A 14,749-nucleotide genomic window follows, 5' to 3' on the forward strand; every position below is an offset into this window, starting at 1 on the left:
CTTTGGGTTTGGGGACACACCTTGCTGTACTCCAGGCTTACTCCAGGCTCTGCACTCAGGGATCACTCCTGATGGGCTCAGGGACCATATAGGCTGCTGAGGATCAAACCCAGGTCAGCCAAGTGCAAGGCAAACACTTTACCCACTATACTATCTCTCCAGCCCCAGTCAAAGTATTTTATTGATTTGTGATTATTTTTATTTATATTTATTTTTTGGTTTTTTGGGTCACACTCAGCGATGCACAGGGATTACTCCTGGCTCATGCACTCAGGAATTATTCCTCGTGGTGCTGGGGGACCATATGGGATGCTGGGAATCGAACCAGGGTCAGCCGCGTGCAAGGCAAACACCCTACCTGCTGTGCTGTCACTCCAGCCCCCAGTTAAAGTATTTTAAATGTCAATTTTTATATTAGAAAGTAAATCTGAGCAGAGATTCTGCTTGTAACAGTTTTTTGTTGTTGTTGTTGTTGTTACCATTTTTATTGAGGTCCTGGATTTACAGTACTTGTCATTATACTGCTCAGGCATACATCATCCCCTCACCTCAGCCTTTACTGCTCCTCTGCCTGGGTTCCTCCCCGCTACTGCCCCTGCCGCCATGTAAGCTCAGTTCTATAGACAAAATCTCCAGTTCTGATGACTTTGGCCATTTGTTTTTCCCTTACTATGTTTCTTTAGATCCCACAGGTGAGAGAGATCTTTTATTTTTGTGAAGGTGGTGACATTTAGATGATTCAAGTGGAGCTCCTGAAATTCCACAAATTCTGCTTTTTTCCGTAATGACTTAACCTGTTTAATGCCTATGTATGTCCTAAAATATTAGGTGACTCTTAATTTAGATAGAATTCAAAGGTAATAGTTGCCATAAATGTACACTTCTCCAATTCACTTATTGAAGAACTCCACTAATATATACACAGCCTCACAGGAGTGCAAGTATTGCGTGAGAAAGAATACTTATTATAATAATTGTAAATTTAAAACATTTTATATAGCACTTTAAAATTTCTTCAGCACACTTAACTTCAGTCCCTGGACCCACATCAGATAACTTCAAGAACTGACACAGGTGGTCGAGAGTGTCTGCTTTGACTTCTAAGAATCAAGTGTGCTTCTGGACAGCTCTGATATATTTTGGTCCCAGGAAATCCTTCATCTGGGATGTGGGGCTTTTCTTTTTGGGCCTTGGTGCTAGCTGGCTTTACTCAGCTCCTGCCTTGTATGTCCAGTGCGGACCTCTTCCACCATCCCTTACAGTTTGCTTCGTGTTTTCTCTCCCGATAGTCGTATCAGCTGTTATGTGACCATCTTCCAAAACATTTCCAATTTGAGGGATGTCTTCTACAGGGAGATGAGCAAGGTAAGTAACACACAGTCAGTTTAGATATGTGGGTAGGTTTCATTTGGCACCAAGTGTTTTCTCGGCACTTAATTGTGTCGAACTCTGTGTGAGCACATACCAGTGCTTTCAGAGGGCCCTGTCCCAGGGAAGAGCGCCCAAGTTAAACTGCAGACCAATAAAGGAAGTCAGGTCTGTAAAAGGATCAACTCAACAGGGAACTGGGTTGTGAAAGCCCTGTCTTTTGTTGCTGAGGCAGGAAAGGTGTGTTGGAGCAATTGAGGCAGTTAGGGTAGTTGCTAAGGAGACTTTTCGTTTCTCAGATAGTTGGCCTTGAACAGCATCTATGGTATTCAATGATACACAGCTGTAGAACATGGTGTAACTAGTGTCTTTTCTAGTCCTGAGGGTTTAAGATATTCTGTTGCAATATTAGTTATGATACCATACATACTCTTCGGCAGTTCTTTGGCAAAATTATCATTTCTCTACATAATGTATATATTAATTGAATCATTGTGAGATACAGTTACGAAGCTTTCATGTTTGAGTTTCAGTCATACAATGATCAAACACCCATCCCTCCACCAGTGCACATTCTCCACCACCAATGTCCCCAATATCCCCCATCTATCCCACTCCTCCCCCTGCCTCTATGGCAGACAATATCCCCCATACTCCCTTTTGTATTGCTTGTTATGAATAGCATAAGATGTCGCACAGCTGGGAGAGCAGCTGCGCGCTCCTGGAATTCTAAAATTTTAGATAATTAGGGTCTGGAGAAATCTCTGCCGCGAGCTGCTTGGTTTTGAGATTCTTTTGTGTGTCTCTGGATCATAGCCGTTAAGAGCTTAAATAGCAGCCAGAGGCAGTTCTTAGGTGTGACCTTCAGGGCCCCATAGGGTCGAGGAGATAAGAAGGACCTCTACCCATTGAGGCCTGGAATTTGCCATCCCTGAGCCGTGTACCTGCACTTCTCAATGGGTTCTGAAAGTCGTCAGCTGCCAGGATTCTATTATTGTTGTTGTTTCTTTTTGGGTCACACCCAGCAATGCACAGGGTTACTCCTGGCTCTGCACTCAGGAATTACTCCTGGCAGTGCTTGGGGGACCATATGGGATGCGGGGAATTGAACCCGGGTAGGCTGCGTGCAAGGCAAACACCCTACCCGCTGTGCTATTGCTCCAGCCCCATCAATTGCCAGGATTCCTAGGGGGCAGGTGGAGGAACGATGCCTGCACCCTGGTCAAATTGACCTGGTTTAAAGTCTGGAGTCATCTTTGCAGCGAGCTGCTCGGTTTGGAGATTCTTCTCGGTTTGTGTGTCTTCTCGACATAATATTGCATTGAGTCTTCATTCACTGAATAGCTGGTTGGACCTGTCAGTGACGGACCCAGCCTTGAGAACTGGTGACAGGACTCAATACAGGCCAGGGAAAGAGTGATAGAATAGGATCCTGGACACTTGCAGTGAAGAAATGAGAAAGAATTTTATTGTTCAGAGTTGAAAGGTGGGGTATTTTATTTGGGGGCACTGTATGTAGGAGAGTCTCCAGCTAGCACACCTTCTTTCTTGCCGGCCCTAGCTGAACCACACTCTCTACGAGGTGATGAGCAAACTGGAGAAGCAACATTCCAACAAAGTCTTTGTGGTGAAGGGACTGTCAAGGTGAGCGATTCTGTGACTCCTTTCTGCTTTTTATTGTCCTGTGTATGAAATATTCCCCACCCAAATCAAGCCTTTGTGTTTACGTTGGTGATACTCTTTGTCTTTAATACTCTGCACCTGTAGAACTTTTTCTTTAATGAATCATTTAAGCAATAATTAAATATATAAAAATATAACAAATATCAGTGTATTTACCACTGCATCTAATAAATCAGCTAATATATATATATTTGGGGTTGGGGAAAGACATACCCGGCGGTACTCAGAGTTTTTTCCTAGCTCTACACACTCCTATCTCTACGCTAAAGGATTACTCCAGTGGGGCTTTAGGGACCCTGTGTGGCACCAGAGATCAAAACTGGGTCAGCTGTGTGCCCGGCAAGCACCTAAACCCCTGTGCTATTTCTCCAGCCCACCAGTTGTATTATAAAATTGAAGCTTTGGGGCTAGGTTCAATCCTGGCATGTGGTCTCTGAGCTCCACCAGGAGTAATTCCTGAGTGTGGAGTCAAAACAAGAACAAAATCGAAGTATCTAGTACCCTATTCCACTTAGTTTTTCCTTCTTCCTCCCACCAAAGTTAATCACTATCTCCAAAGTTCTTTCTTGCCATTGTGTCTTTACTTTTATAATACATGTACATGCATACATTGGATGATACTATTATATTCCTCTGCATCTTCTTTTGATCTCTTAGCATTATTTGTGATATTTATCCTTATTACATATCGCTGGTCATAGCTTTCCTTTTTGTAAAAAAATTTTAGGGGACCACACCAGGCTGTGCTCAGGAATCACTCCTGGTTCTGTGCTCAGGGGATTATATGTGATGCAGGCGATGGAACCAGGGTTGATTGTGTGCAAGCCAAAAGCCTTAAACCTTGGAGCTGGACAGGTAGTACAGTGAGTAGGGTACTTGCTTTGCATGAGGCTGACCCAGGTTCAATCCCTGACATTCCATCTGGTCCACCCAAGCACTGCTGGGAGTAAGCCTGAGCACAAAGCTAGGAGTAAACATGAGGATGACCGGATGTGGCCCCAAACAAAGAAACAAAGATTGGGGCCATTAATGAACTCAGTATCATCACGCTGGCCATAGGCGCCCAATATTTTATAGACTTTATTCACTTCACTCTATAACAGGCATCGCTGCAGCGATACAAACTCTGATACCACTTCAGGTTACTTAGCTTTGTCTCCCTGCTCCCTGGGTGCATTATTACTGATAGGGTGCATGTCGAAGTAGCGGCCAGTTCCATCTTGTAACTGTGTTTGCTTTGCCCCTTCCAGCAGCAGCAGGCGTTCCCTAGTCATCTCTCCCCCAGTCCGAACCTCTTCAGCATCCAGCTCTCTCACCTCCCCAACCAGTCTGTCTTCACTTTGCCTGAGGAGTGAGAAGGGGTCTGTCTCCACCAGTGAGGAAGAGGTCATGTGTGAAACAGCCCTGGAGGAAGACATCTGTGAGATCAAAGGAGTAATGGAGGGGGAAGAGTCTACCAGCTCTTCCTCCCCCACCTCCTCCTCCACCTCCTCTTCGGCCTCCTCATCTTCCTCCTCCTCTGCCTCCGACAAGTCTCAGCTCCTCTGCAGTGGCCTGACCCAGGCCCAGTCCTCTCCCCTGAGTGAGGGCCGGGAGTCCCGGGAGGAGGTTTTCTCTGGTTCCCCAGACCCATCACCAGACAAAGCTCCGAGCCCCTCAGAGCAGCCTTCATCCGGGCCTGAATTAGTTCTCCGAAGCCGTACCTCAAGCGAAGGATCGGTGAATCAGAAGAAGAAGTCCTCTCTCCAGAGATCCTCAGCGCCCCCTACGCGGCCGCCTCTGCCCAAAGCTACTCCCAGCCCCAGGTCCTCCTCTGGAAATGAACCCTCCAGCCCTCTAGCAGATGAAGAGGATTCACCCAGCAGCCCGAGGGTGCTGTTGGGGACAGGGACCCTAAGTCCCAAGGCCTCCGTAGAGGCCCTTCCTGATGCAGAATCACCAGAGAAGCCAGTGAGAACACCGGAGGCTGGAGAAGAGAAGGATGCTGACCATCCGGACCCAGAACTTTCTACTTCCCCTACCTCGGTGAATTCTCAGGTGAGGAAGGGTTTGTTGGCTTTATTCCCTCCCTGTGTGTCATCATTAACACAGTCAGGTTGTTCCACAGTTGGTCAGATACTCACTTTATTAATCTTAAAATATTCTTGGGCAGGGGCCGGAGCGATAACACAGCGGGTAGGGCGTTTGCCTTGCACGCGGCCGACCCGGGTTTGATCCCCGGCATCCCATATGGTCCTCCAAACACCGCCAGGAGTAATTTCTGAGTGCAAAGCCAGGAGTAACCCCTGAGCATCGCTGGGTGTGACCCAAAAAGAAAAAAAAATTTCTTGGGCATCTTTTTTTGGTTCTGGAATTCACATCTTCATATCGTTAATTTAGTATCTACTCTATGCTAATTGGCATCGCCAATGGGCTTATCTCTAATAATATTACAAGTGAATTCTTTCTTCCTTTCCCTCCAAGACCTAGGGATTCTAGGTATAGAGAAGTTACAGCCCTATGATCATGATCCCTGGCACTACAAAAATGACTTCAAGGGAGGCCCATGTTTAGTCCCCAGTGCTTCGTGGTCCCCCACGAACTCCGTCTCCCCCAGAGGAAGCTACAATCAACATCCTGAGTTTTGCTTTTTATGGGGATCAGGGAGAAAGGTCTCACAGTTTGTCATATTGATGAGTATGGTAAAAAGACCCCATGAAGCATGTTATCAACAAATTGTGTTTGTTCCTCAAACTTTGCATCCCCTGCCCCCTAAAATAAAGAATGTAAACAGGGGTCATAGAGATAATATATAGCAGATAAGGTGCTTGCCTTGCATGTGGCCAATCCAGGTTCAATCCATGGCACCACGTATGCCATTCAGTTTTGTGGGTGGTAGATATTGCATGAACAAAGTATAAAAATCACCTCCTTGGGGGTTGGAGCGATAGCATAGTGGATAGGGCGTTTGCCTTGCATGTGGCCGACCCGGGTTTGATCCCCAGCATCCCATATGGTCCCCTGAGCACGCTAGGAGTAATTCCTGAGTGCAGAGCCAGGAATAACCCCTGTGCAATGCCGGATGTGACCCAAAAAGCAAAAAATAATCACTTCCTTGCACCACACATTCTAGAGGGAATAGGGAGAACAGAAAAGAGAAAAATAAAATTACAATTTAGTGGTGATGAGCATTCTCTTTTGAGGTACAGGAAGACATAGAGGTTTGAGTCAGAATTGCAATATTTTGGTATATTTGGGGGCCACACCCGGTGGTGCTCAGAGGCTGCTCTCTGAAAAGCCCAGGAAGCTATGCAGTCCCCGGGTAAACCCTAGATATTTGCGTAAAAGCTTGCACTCAACCCAAAACACCATTTCTCGGGCCTTGGATAGAAACCATATTTTACTGGTTTGGGGGTGTTGAATCACACCTGGTGATGCTCAGTACTTATTCCTCGCTCTTCGCTCAAGAGTCACTCCAGGTGATACTCAAGGATTATATGTGGTGCCAGGGATAGATTTGGGGCCGGCCATATGCAGAATTACAGTTTTCACAGTGTCCAAAGAAGGCATCACTTGGGCAGTGATGGAGGCCAGGGCATGAGTCTGTGAATATCTGGGAATATGAGCTATTGGGGGCCTCCAGTCACACTGCAGTGCCTGTGCCTAACTGAAGTCGCCCCCTGCCTTAGGGGTCTGCCACCCGCTGAGGAGCCGGTCCACAGAGGGTACAGGAGAGCAGCCAAGGTGTGGAGGGAACAGACCTTTTCAGTGTCTGCTGTGATCCTCGGATTTTTCAGAGTCTCAAGGAAGATGAGAACCAGGAAAACAAGTTATTGTAACTGACTTCCCAGAGTATTAAAATCAAAGCCACCAGCATCTTTTTTTTTTTATAAATTGAATCACACACACACACAAAATTGAATCACCATAAAATATATAGTTTTAAGGTTGTTCATCATTGCATTTTATCATACAGCGTTTGAACCCATTCCAGTCCCTTCACCAGTCTACCAGTGTACCCATCTGCCACCAGTGGCCCTGGTTTCCCTTCCCCCAATGCCTCTGTGACAGACAGTTCTCATCTTTTTTCCCTTTTTCTTTTTTCCTTTTAGACACTGTGGTTTATAGTGCTCTTCCTGAAAGGATATCATGCATATTTCAGCACCCGGTTCTTGTCCTGGGTGATCATTTCCAACCATCATTGCCAAACTGGTCCCTTCTCTTTCCTGACTTCACTCCCCCCATCCCTTGTGGCAAGCTTCCAACTGTGGACCAGTCCTCCTGGATCTTGTTTCTATTGTCTTTGACTATTATTCTCATACATACAGGTTTTTGCTTAACATCCAGCAAATGAGTGCAATCATTCTATGTCTGTCCCTGTCTCTCTGACTCATTTCACTCAATTTTATGCTTAATTTTTTCTAATGACTGCATCATATTCCAGTGTGTAGATGTACCAGTGTTTCTTTATCCATTCATCTACTCTCAGCACTTGGGATTCTGGCCATTGTGAACAGTGCTGCAGTGGATATAGAGAGCAGATATCTTCTCTGATATGCGTTTGGGCCCTTGACATATATTCCTAGGAGTGGAATTGCTATATCTTATGGAAGCTTAATTCCTAGTTTCTTAAGAAATGTCTATATTGTTTTCCCAAAAAGGTTAGACCAGTCAACATTCCCATGAGCAGTGAACAAAAGTCCCTTCCTCCAACACCAGCACTTTTTGTTGTTCTGATAATTAGTGATAAAGAACATTCTTGATAAGCCTTTTTAGCCATCTGGATTTCCTCTTTGAAGAAGATTGTTTTCTTTATTTTTTTTTTTTTTGGCTTTTTGGGTCAAACCCAGAGATGCTCAGGGGTTACTCCTGGCTCATGCACTCAGGAATTACTCCTGGCAGTGCTTGGGGGACCATATGGGTTGCTGGGAATCAAACCCGGGTCGGCCGCATGCAAGGCAAGTGCCCTACCTGCTGTACTATCAATATAGCCCTGAAGATTCTGTTTTTCTCTTTTCCCTGTGCCACCAACGTCTTTATGTTCTCAGTCTCTTCAAAAGATTTTTACTTTATTTTTTTTTTTTTTTTTTTTTTTTTTTTTTGCTTTTTTGGGTCACACCTGGCGATGCACAGGGGTTACTCCTGGCTCTGCACTCAGGAATTACCCCTGGCTGAAAAGATTTTTACTTTAAACCTTATTTCCATGAAGCTGTTCACAATAATTGATTACATTCAATATTTCAACACCATCCCACCACCATTACACCTTCCTACCACCATTATTTCGAAGTTCCCCACTACCACTCAAGCCTGCCCCACAGGTAGATACTAGATAGTTTATTCTGTATTACTTGTTATGAGTAGTATAAGGTGTCTGTAAGGGTCTGTCTCACAGAGATTCAACAAAAGGAGCAAAAAAAGAAAAAGTGGTATGATATACTGTGTGGCCGTTTTTGCGGCCACACACTCCTGGAATCGTAAAAATTTAAATAATCGGGGTCCATAGCCATCCCTGCAGTGAGCTGCTCGGTTCCAAGATTCATATATAAGTCTCTGAGTCATGGCCATTAAATGTGCTTAACTGGCACCCAAAGGCAGTTCGTGGGCATGACTGCCAGGGCCCCAGAAGGGCAGGCAGATGGGAAGAGACGGCCCAGTTCCGACCCCATGAGGCCTGGCATTTTCAGTCACTGGTCCCATGTACCTGGGTTTTTCAGCAGATTTAGTCTCTTGCATGGGGATGCCCTCAGTCTTGATTCACGTAAGACACTAAGAGTCCTGGTGGAGAAACATACATCGTTTCTTGGCAGATTTCTAGCTGGAAGTAGCTGTGTTAATTGAGAGCCATGCAGAGCATGTGGATATGTGCATAAGGCCAGGTCAGACATACAACCTTGAGAAGAGGAGGTGTAATCATTTCTATTGTTCTTCACTGAAAGGAGCTACTCAGTGAACTGAAGAGCCCAAGCCTAGTTTGATTTGACTTTGTAACATACTACTGGTTTTAGTTTGCAAGCAGCTATAACAAGGTTGCATTCTTGCAGTAATCTTATTGAAGGGGAGCTTATGGAGGGTCAAATGCTTTCTAACTGGTGTAAATAATAGGCTATATTTGACATCTGTAAATGGGGTTTTTATTTTCGTCAGTGGTTTTCATTGTCGAGGATTGAACCCAGGGCTTCCAAAATCCAAGGCACGCACTGTGCCACTAAGCAGCTCCCTAGGTAGTGTTTCAGGATGTGTGTTTCTGTCCTCACTGACTCCCACATGTATGCACAGACAGGCTCATGCCACTCAAGTCCCATATTGTTGTAGCCTAAAGTCCTACTTTCTTACCTCAGTTAGTCATTTCACCCTTTGAATCTGGGTTCCTAGATTTAAGAAGGATGGTGACAATAAAAACTTCTTGGTGACTTCAGGCTGTGGTGAAATATGTATGCTTGTCATTTGTATTAACTTTGACCCCTGCAAAGTATAAGGCACTGAAGACCTGTCTAAGGCTTAGAGGATGAGGAAGCTGAGCCACCTCTCACTGGTAGAACTCTTCTTCTTTTGTAGAGCCAAGATCCTCAGCCTTCTGACCCCGTGGTTCCCGAAGAAAGCAGCACCACAGCACCTGAACCTGAAGAAGTGGCAGCACCTGAACCTGAAGAAGTGGTAAGAACAACAGGGTCGTAAATATTAGCACTGTCGTAGCACGTTACCTTAAATACAACAAATAAAGAAAAAAAGTAGGTTACAGAAAGTTATAAAGAAAAAAGAAGACAGGGTAAGGAGTCCAGATACACAGAAACAGGAGTGTGATAAAATTGGGCATTTGCTGAACAAAGATTTGCTGAAGACAGAACTCCTTATCGCAGGTGACTTGCTCTTAAACTCTCCGAGTACTGGAGCGAGTCTTAGAGCAAAGTCAAGCAGATGCGAACCAGAGGACTCAAGAGCACACTGGGACTTTGGTTTCTCTGTTCCTGTTTCCAAACATTTGGTCTTGATTTCTTGACCTCTCATCCCAACCCAATCTCTTAAGTATTTTTTTCATTATAGCTGAACTTACTTCAAAAAGGGTGGTAAGAGACATACAGAAGATAAATATATACAATATTGCAAAACTAAATTGGAAACCTACAAGTAACAAAATGAGGCAATGAATTAGACAAGTATAAACATATATATACAAATATAAAAATGCATTACAAGTAACAAAATGAGGCCATGAATTAGGCAAGTATAAAAATGCATTCAGGGGTTGGAGAGATAGTACAGATGGCAGGCAGCACGAGCATACAGCTGGGTTCAATTCCCACTGGGAGTAATCCCTGAACACAGAGCCAGGAATAAGCCCTTACTCCTGAGCACTGCTAGATGTGGCCTAAAAACTGTCACTGTCACTGTCATCCCGTTGCTCATCGATTTGTTCGAGGGGACACCAGTAATGTCTCTCATTGAGAGACTTATTGTTACTGTTTTTGGCATATCCAGTACGGGTAGCTTGCCAGGCTCAGCCGTGTGGGATCCATACTCTCAGTAGCTCGCCGGGCTCTCCGAGAGGGGTGGAGAAATCGAACACAGGTCAGCCGTGTGAAAGGTGAACGCCCAACCGCTGTGCTATTGCTCCAGCCCCCAAGAATGGCCCAAAAACTAAAAAAAAAAAAATTCTATAAGATAACCTTTGTCTCAGGCTGGAAAGATAGTACAGGAGGTCAGTCACTTTCCTTGCATGTTGCTGAGTCAGCTGTGACCTTGGTTTGAATCCCCGGTACCACACATGGTCCACTGTAAAAAACTAAGGCACGCCGACAGGCGCATGCACTCTCGGGCTCTCCGGGCGGCTCTGTCTCACCGCCTGCGTTTGGTGCCCTGGAACCGCTGCGTGTGCTGTCGGTCAAGGGCAGGCGACGGAAGGAAGAAGGCCAAACTGGTTGCTCGATCAGTTTATTTCATTCTTTCTCTCTGCTTCTCTCCCAGCTCCGGATCTCTCTCTCTGGATCTCTGGATCTGGCCCCCCAACCCACTCTTACAGCCTAGTTAAATCTCCCCAGCATGAGGGGGTTGGGGTGTACACATAGGTGTGGTCACCATCAATAGGGTTGAGGTTCCTTTCCCTTAGGGAATGCTTCTCCTAGGACTTAATTCTCTTTCAGCAGGAGGATCCACCCAAGGGCAGAGTCCCATGAGTGTGTTTCTCTTCTCCTCAGCCAGCAAACATATAAGAATTCATAATATTAATCATTTTGTATGGACACAATAAGAGATGCATTAAAGCTTATGGAATTGCTCTCCTGGGGCCATCTCAATCTCAGACTACAGTGCTCAGGCCAGATCAGTCTTTCCTATCCCTAGGAGGGTCCTAGTCTCATCATTACTTTTGGATCATGACAGCATTTGTCTATGATCAAGCTCTTAACTTATAGTTAAGAATTAGGCACTTTGGCCAGGCCCATCTCGATGCCAGGGTAGCACACAACTCACTGCTTGCCCTGGATCCGTCCCGTCCCTCGTCGGGACCTTGCTTTTAGGGTGCTAGGAACTGAGGGCAACTGAGGCTTAAGTGGAGAAAGCAGATGCCCGGGAGGGAATAATATTCAAAGCCAATTAAGGGGCTGGAGCGATAGCACAGCGGGTAGGGCATTTGCCTTGCACGCAGCCGACCCGGGTTCAATTCCCAGCATCCCATATGGTCCCCTGAGCACCACCAGGGGTAGTTCCTGAGTGCAGAGCCAGGAGTAACCCTTGTGCATTGCCAGGTGTGACCCAAAAAGCAAAAAAAAAAAAGCCAATTAATTCCCAAGTTACAAAAACATAATATTGTCTTCTTGTGTCTATACGAAAAAGACATAGCTTTAAAGTAAATTATTCAAAAGGCATAAAGAGGGGAGAAAGGCAATGTTATAATATTTAGTGTCCTAGGAAGGTCTGACCTTACAAATTAGCAGAGTCGGATTAAGGGAAAGCCGCAGATTAAGTGTTTTGGGGAAGAGAGCATAGAGAAGTGATTATAGCTAAACAAAGGGATGGGAGAGATTCGGGAACACCTTGATGGGTGAGACTGGGGTAAGCCTAAACTCTGGGAAAAACCGGGACAAGCTACTCATGGCAAGGGGGGAGAGGACAAAGTAATGTCATCCTACAGTACACTGAGCACTGCTTGAGATCACTCTTAAGCACAGAACCAGAAATATCTCTTGAGTAGCAGTGTTGGGTATGGCTCACCTGTCCCCTCATCCCTCACTCCCCTAAAAGAGATAAGCTTATCAAGGATGGGCACAAATTAGTTTAGAACTTTGTAACATCCAAGAGAAAAATCTGATTGTGCATTAGTTCATGATGCCCATTCTTTTGTTTTGTTTTTGAGCCATACCCAACAATGCTCAGGTTTACTCCTGTCTCTGCACTTGGATCATCCCTGGTGGGCTCACGTGTGGTGCTGGGGATCGAACCTGAGTTGGCCACGTGCAAAACAAGCTCCTTACCAACTGTACTATCCCTCTGGCCCCAATGATGCCCATTCTTTGAGAACAGATCCTGTTACTAAGATTAAAAAATTCTCCATAATCTCCTAAGGAAATAAGTGATATAGAAAATAAAATTTGCCACAAGTCTTTACAATAATCTTATATTGGGGCTAGAGAGATAGTACGAGTGTAAAACACTTGGCTGACCTGTGTTCGATCCCCAGTACCTCATATGGTCCCCTGAGCACTGCCAGGAGTAAGCCCAGAGCACTGCTAGGTATGACCCCACCCAAAATAAAACACAATGAAAGTTTTCTATTGCCTACAATTGTTGTCTCCAAAGCCAGTTAAGTTTTAACCCCTCTGGGTGGCAGTGGGAGGTCGGGTTGGTATCTAATGCAGTTGTGTTTATTTTCCAGGCATCTCCAACTCAGAGTTCTGAACTCTGAAGAGCAACTGCTGTGGCCTCCCCAAACATACACCTCCCCGTGAAGCTCCTCAGCCAGAGGGTGTAGAGGTTAGAGTGAGGACCATCATTCTTCTTTAGGTTCTCAGCGTAGATGCTGGTGGTCACTGAAGATCGAGCATTCATGGAGGCTGAGGAGCAGATGGGTGGTAGGGGGAGGGGCGGAGGAAGCAGGCTTGAGAGGAGAAACTGCTTGGCTCAGGGAATTCCGTTTTTAGCATGTTCATTAAAGTGGAGCTAAAATGATTATAAAGAAGCGTCCATAGACACTTGTCTAAGAGACACATATCACATGTACACACATGATACCAAACATGTCTTTCGCTTGCCTCATTTTATAAGATTTCAAGCCAAAAGAACAGATTTTAGAATGCTAAATAAAGCATTACTCTGGCTATGGATGGAGTCTTTGACACAGATTTTTTTCTAGCCTGGTTGCTGTTTCTGCTGCATGTTCAGAAAGCTCCGGTCACAACCCAGGCCTATGGCCACCCCACTTCTGGCAATAACTGTTGGACGATGCAGGCTCTGCACCGTCCACATGCTAAAGCTGCATACTCCAGCTGTGGCTAATACCCTTGGGAAGGGGTTAAGTCTTAAAGTGTACCTCGAGTTTATAACTGTACTATGTATAAATAAAGGTCTGAGCAGCATGGAAGAAATGGAACCCTCAGAAGATAAATGATCCAGAGTATAGAAGTGTAATAGAGGAGCCTGGGAGAGGTCAGTCGCCATAGCCTGTCCTCACCAGTGAGCCAACTGGCTCTGTCCCCGGCATCAGCCCACATGTCATGTGCAGTGCCACTGACACAGCACACTGTGTGATCTCTGGGACACTGCAGGCAGGTGTGTTTCCAAGCACAGCAGTGGCAGCTTATGGTGACCACTGGTAGCTGCTATGACCAGTTGTGCAAGCATCCCAGTCAAGTGTTTAACCCCAATCTTCGCAACAGCAAAGAGGGGAAGGGTGAATTATTCTAATAACAACAACAACAGTAGAAATGACATGAAATTTGGAGTCAGAAGTCTTGGTTTCAATTCATTTTTTAACACTCATTTAAATTTTTTTAATTTAAACAGTGATTTATAAAGTTGTTCACAATACAGTTGTTTCGGGTATTAAATATTCCAACACCAGTCACACCACCCAGGGTGTCTTTCCCTCCACCAGTGTCCTATTTTCTTGCCCCCATCTCCCAAGCTTTAGGAGGCACAAAATAATTTATTTTGCTTTTGTTACAACATGTATCTCATAATGATGTTGCTAAAAGTCATGGCCTGAGGATTTACTGAGCTGAGAGTGGGAGTTGAGCCTTCTGTGTTACTGTTTTCACTCCTTAGTGGGTTCTACCCAACTTTTTTTTTTTTTTTGGTTTTTTGGGGTCACACCCGGCAATGCACAGGGGTTACTCCTGGCTCTTCACTCAGGAATTACCCCTAGCGGTGCTCAGGGGACCATATGGGATGCTGGGATTAGAACCCGGGTCGGCAGCGTGCTGTGCTATCGCTCCAGCCCCACTACCCAACTTTTTAATCTAATTTTCTTTGCTTCTACTGGGCTCTCAACTCTGAGGTTTGAAGGTGTCACAGAGCTGCATGTGTGGCCGCCTGCTCCAGGAGCTTTGGAGCTGGGATGATCTGCAGCTGTATCTCTGACACAGACCAGTTATGAACCATTTCTCTCACAGTGGGTGGGTGGAACGCTGGGCCTTTGGCGAGCCAGGGACTCCATCTGCTTCCATCCTGCTAAGGCTCCAGAGGTCTGGGCCCCGTGGTGCTCAGGCTTACCTCAGATAACTCA

At 45.5% G+C, this 14,749-nt stretch overlaps 1 protein-coding gene across 2 annotated transcripts in view; it reads left to right on the forward strand.

Moving 5' to 3' along the window:
- The window catches only part of BIN2 (bridging integrator 2), a 37,617-nt gene extending 24,183 nt beyond the window's left edge, over positions 1–13,434 (forward strand). The window contains exons 8-12 of one of the 2 annotated variants that reach the window (XM_055127785.1): positions 1,290–1,365; positions 2,930–3,012; positions 4,302–5,088; positions 9,589–9,687; positions 12,902–13,434. In XM_055127785.1, coding sequence (XP_054983760.1) covers positions 1,290–1,365; positions 2,930–3,012; positions 4,302–5,088; positions 9,589–9,687; positions 12,902–12,931 — 1,075 coding nt within the window. In that variant the 3' untranslated portion in view covers positions 12,932–13,434. The remainder of the gene's footprint in view (positions 1–1,289; positions 1,366–2,929; positions 3,013–4,301; positions 5,089–9,588; positions 9,688–12,901) is intronic. The other variant, XM_055127786.1, reaches the window with a different exon arrangement.
- Positions 13,435–14,749: the final 1,315 nt, after the last annotated feature.

Source organism: Sorex araneus, chromosome 2 (genome assembly GCF_027595985.1).
Source record: "Sorex araneus isolate mSorAra2 chromosome 2, mSorAra2.pri, whole genome shotgun sequence".
Lineage (NCBI taxonomy): Eukaryota > Metazoa > Chordata > Mammalia > Eulipotyphla > Soricidae > Sorex > Sorex araneus.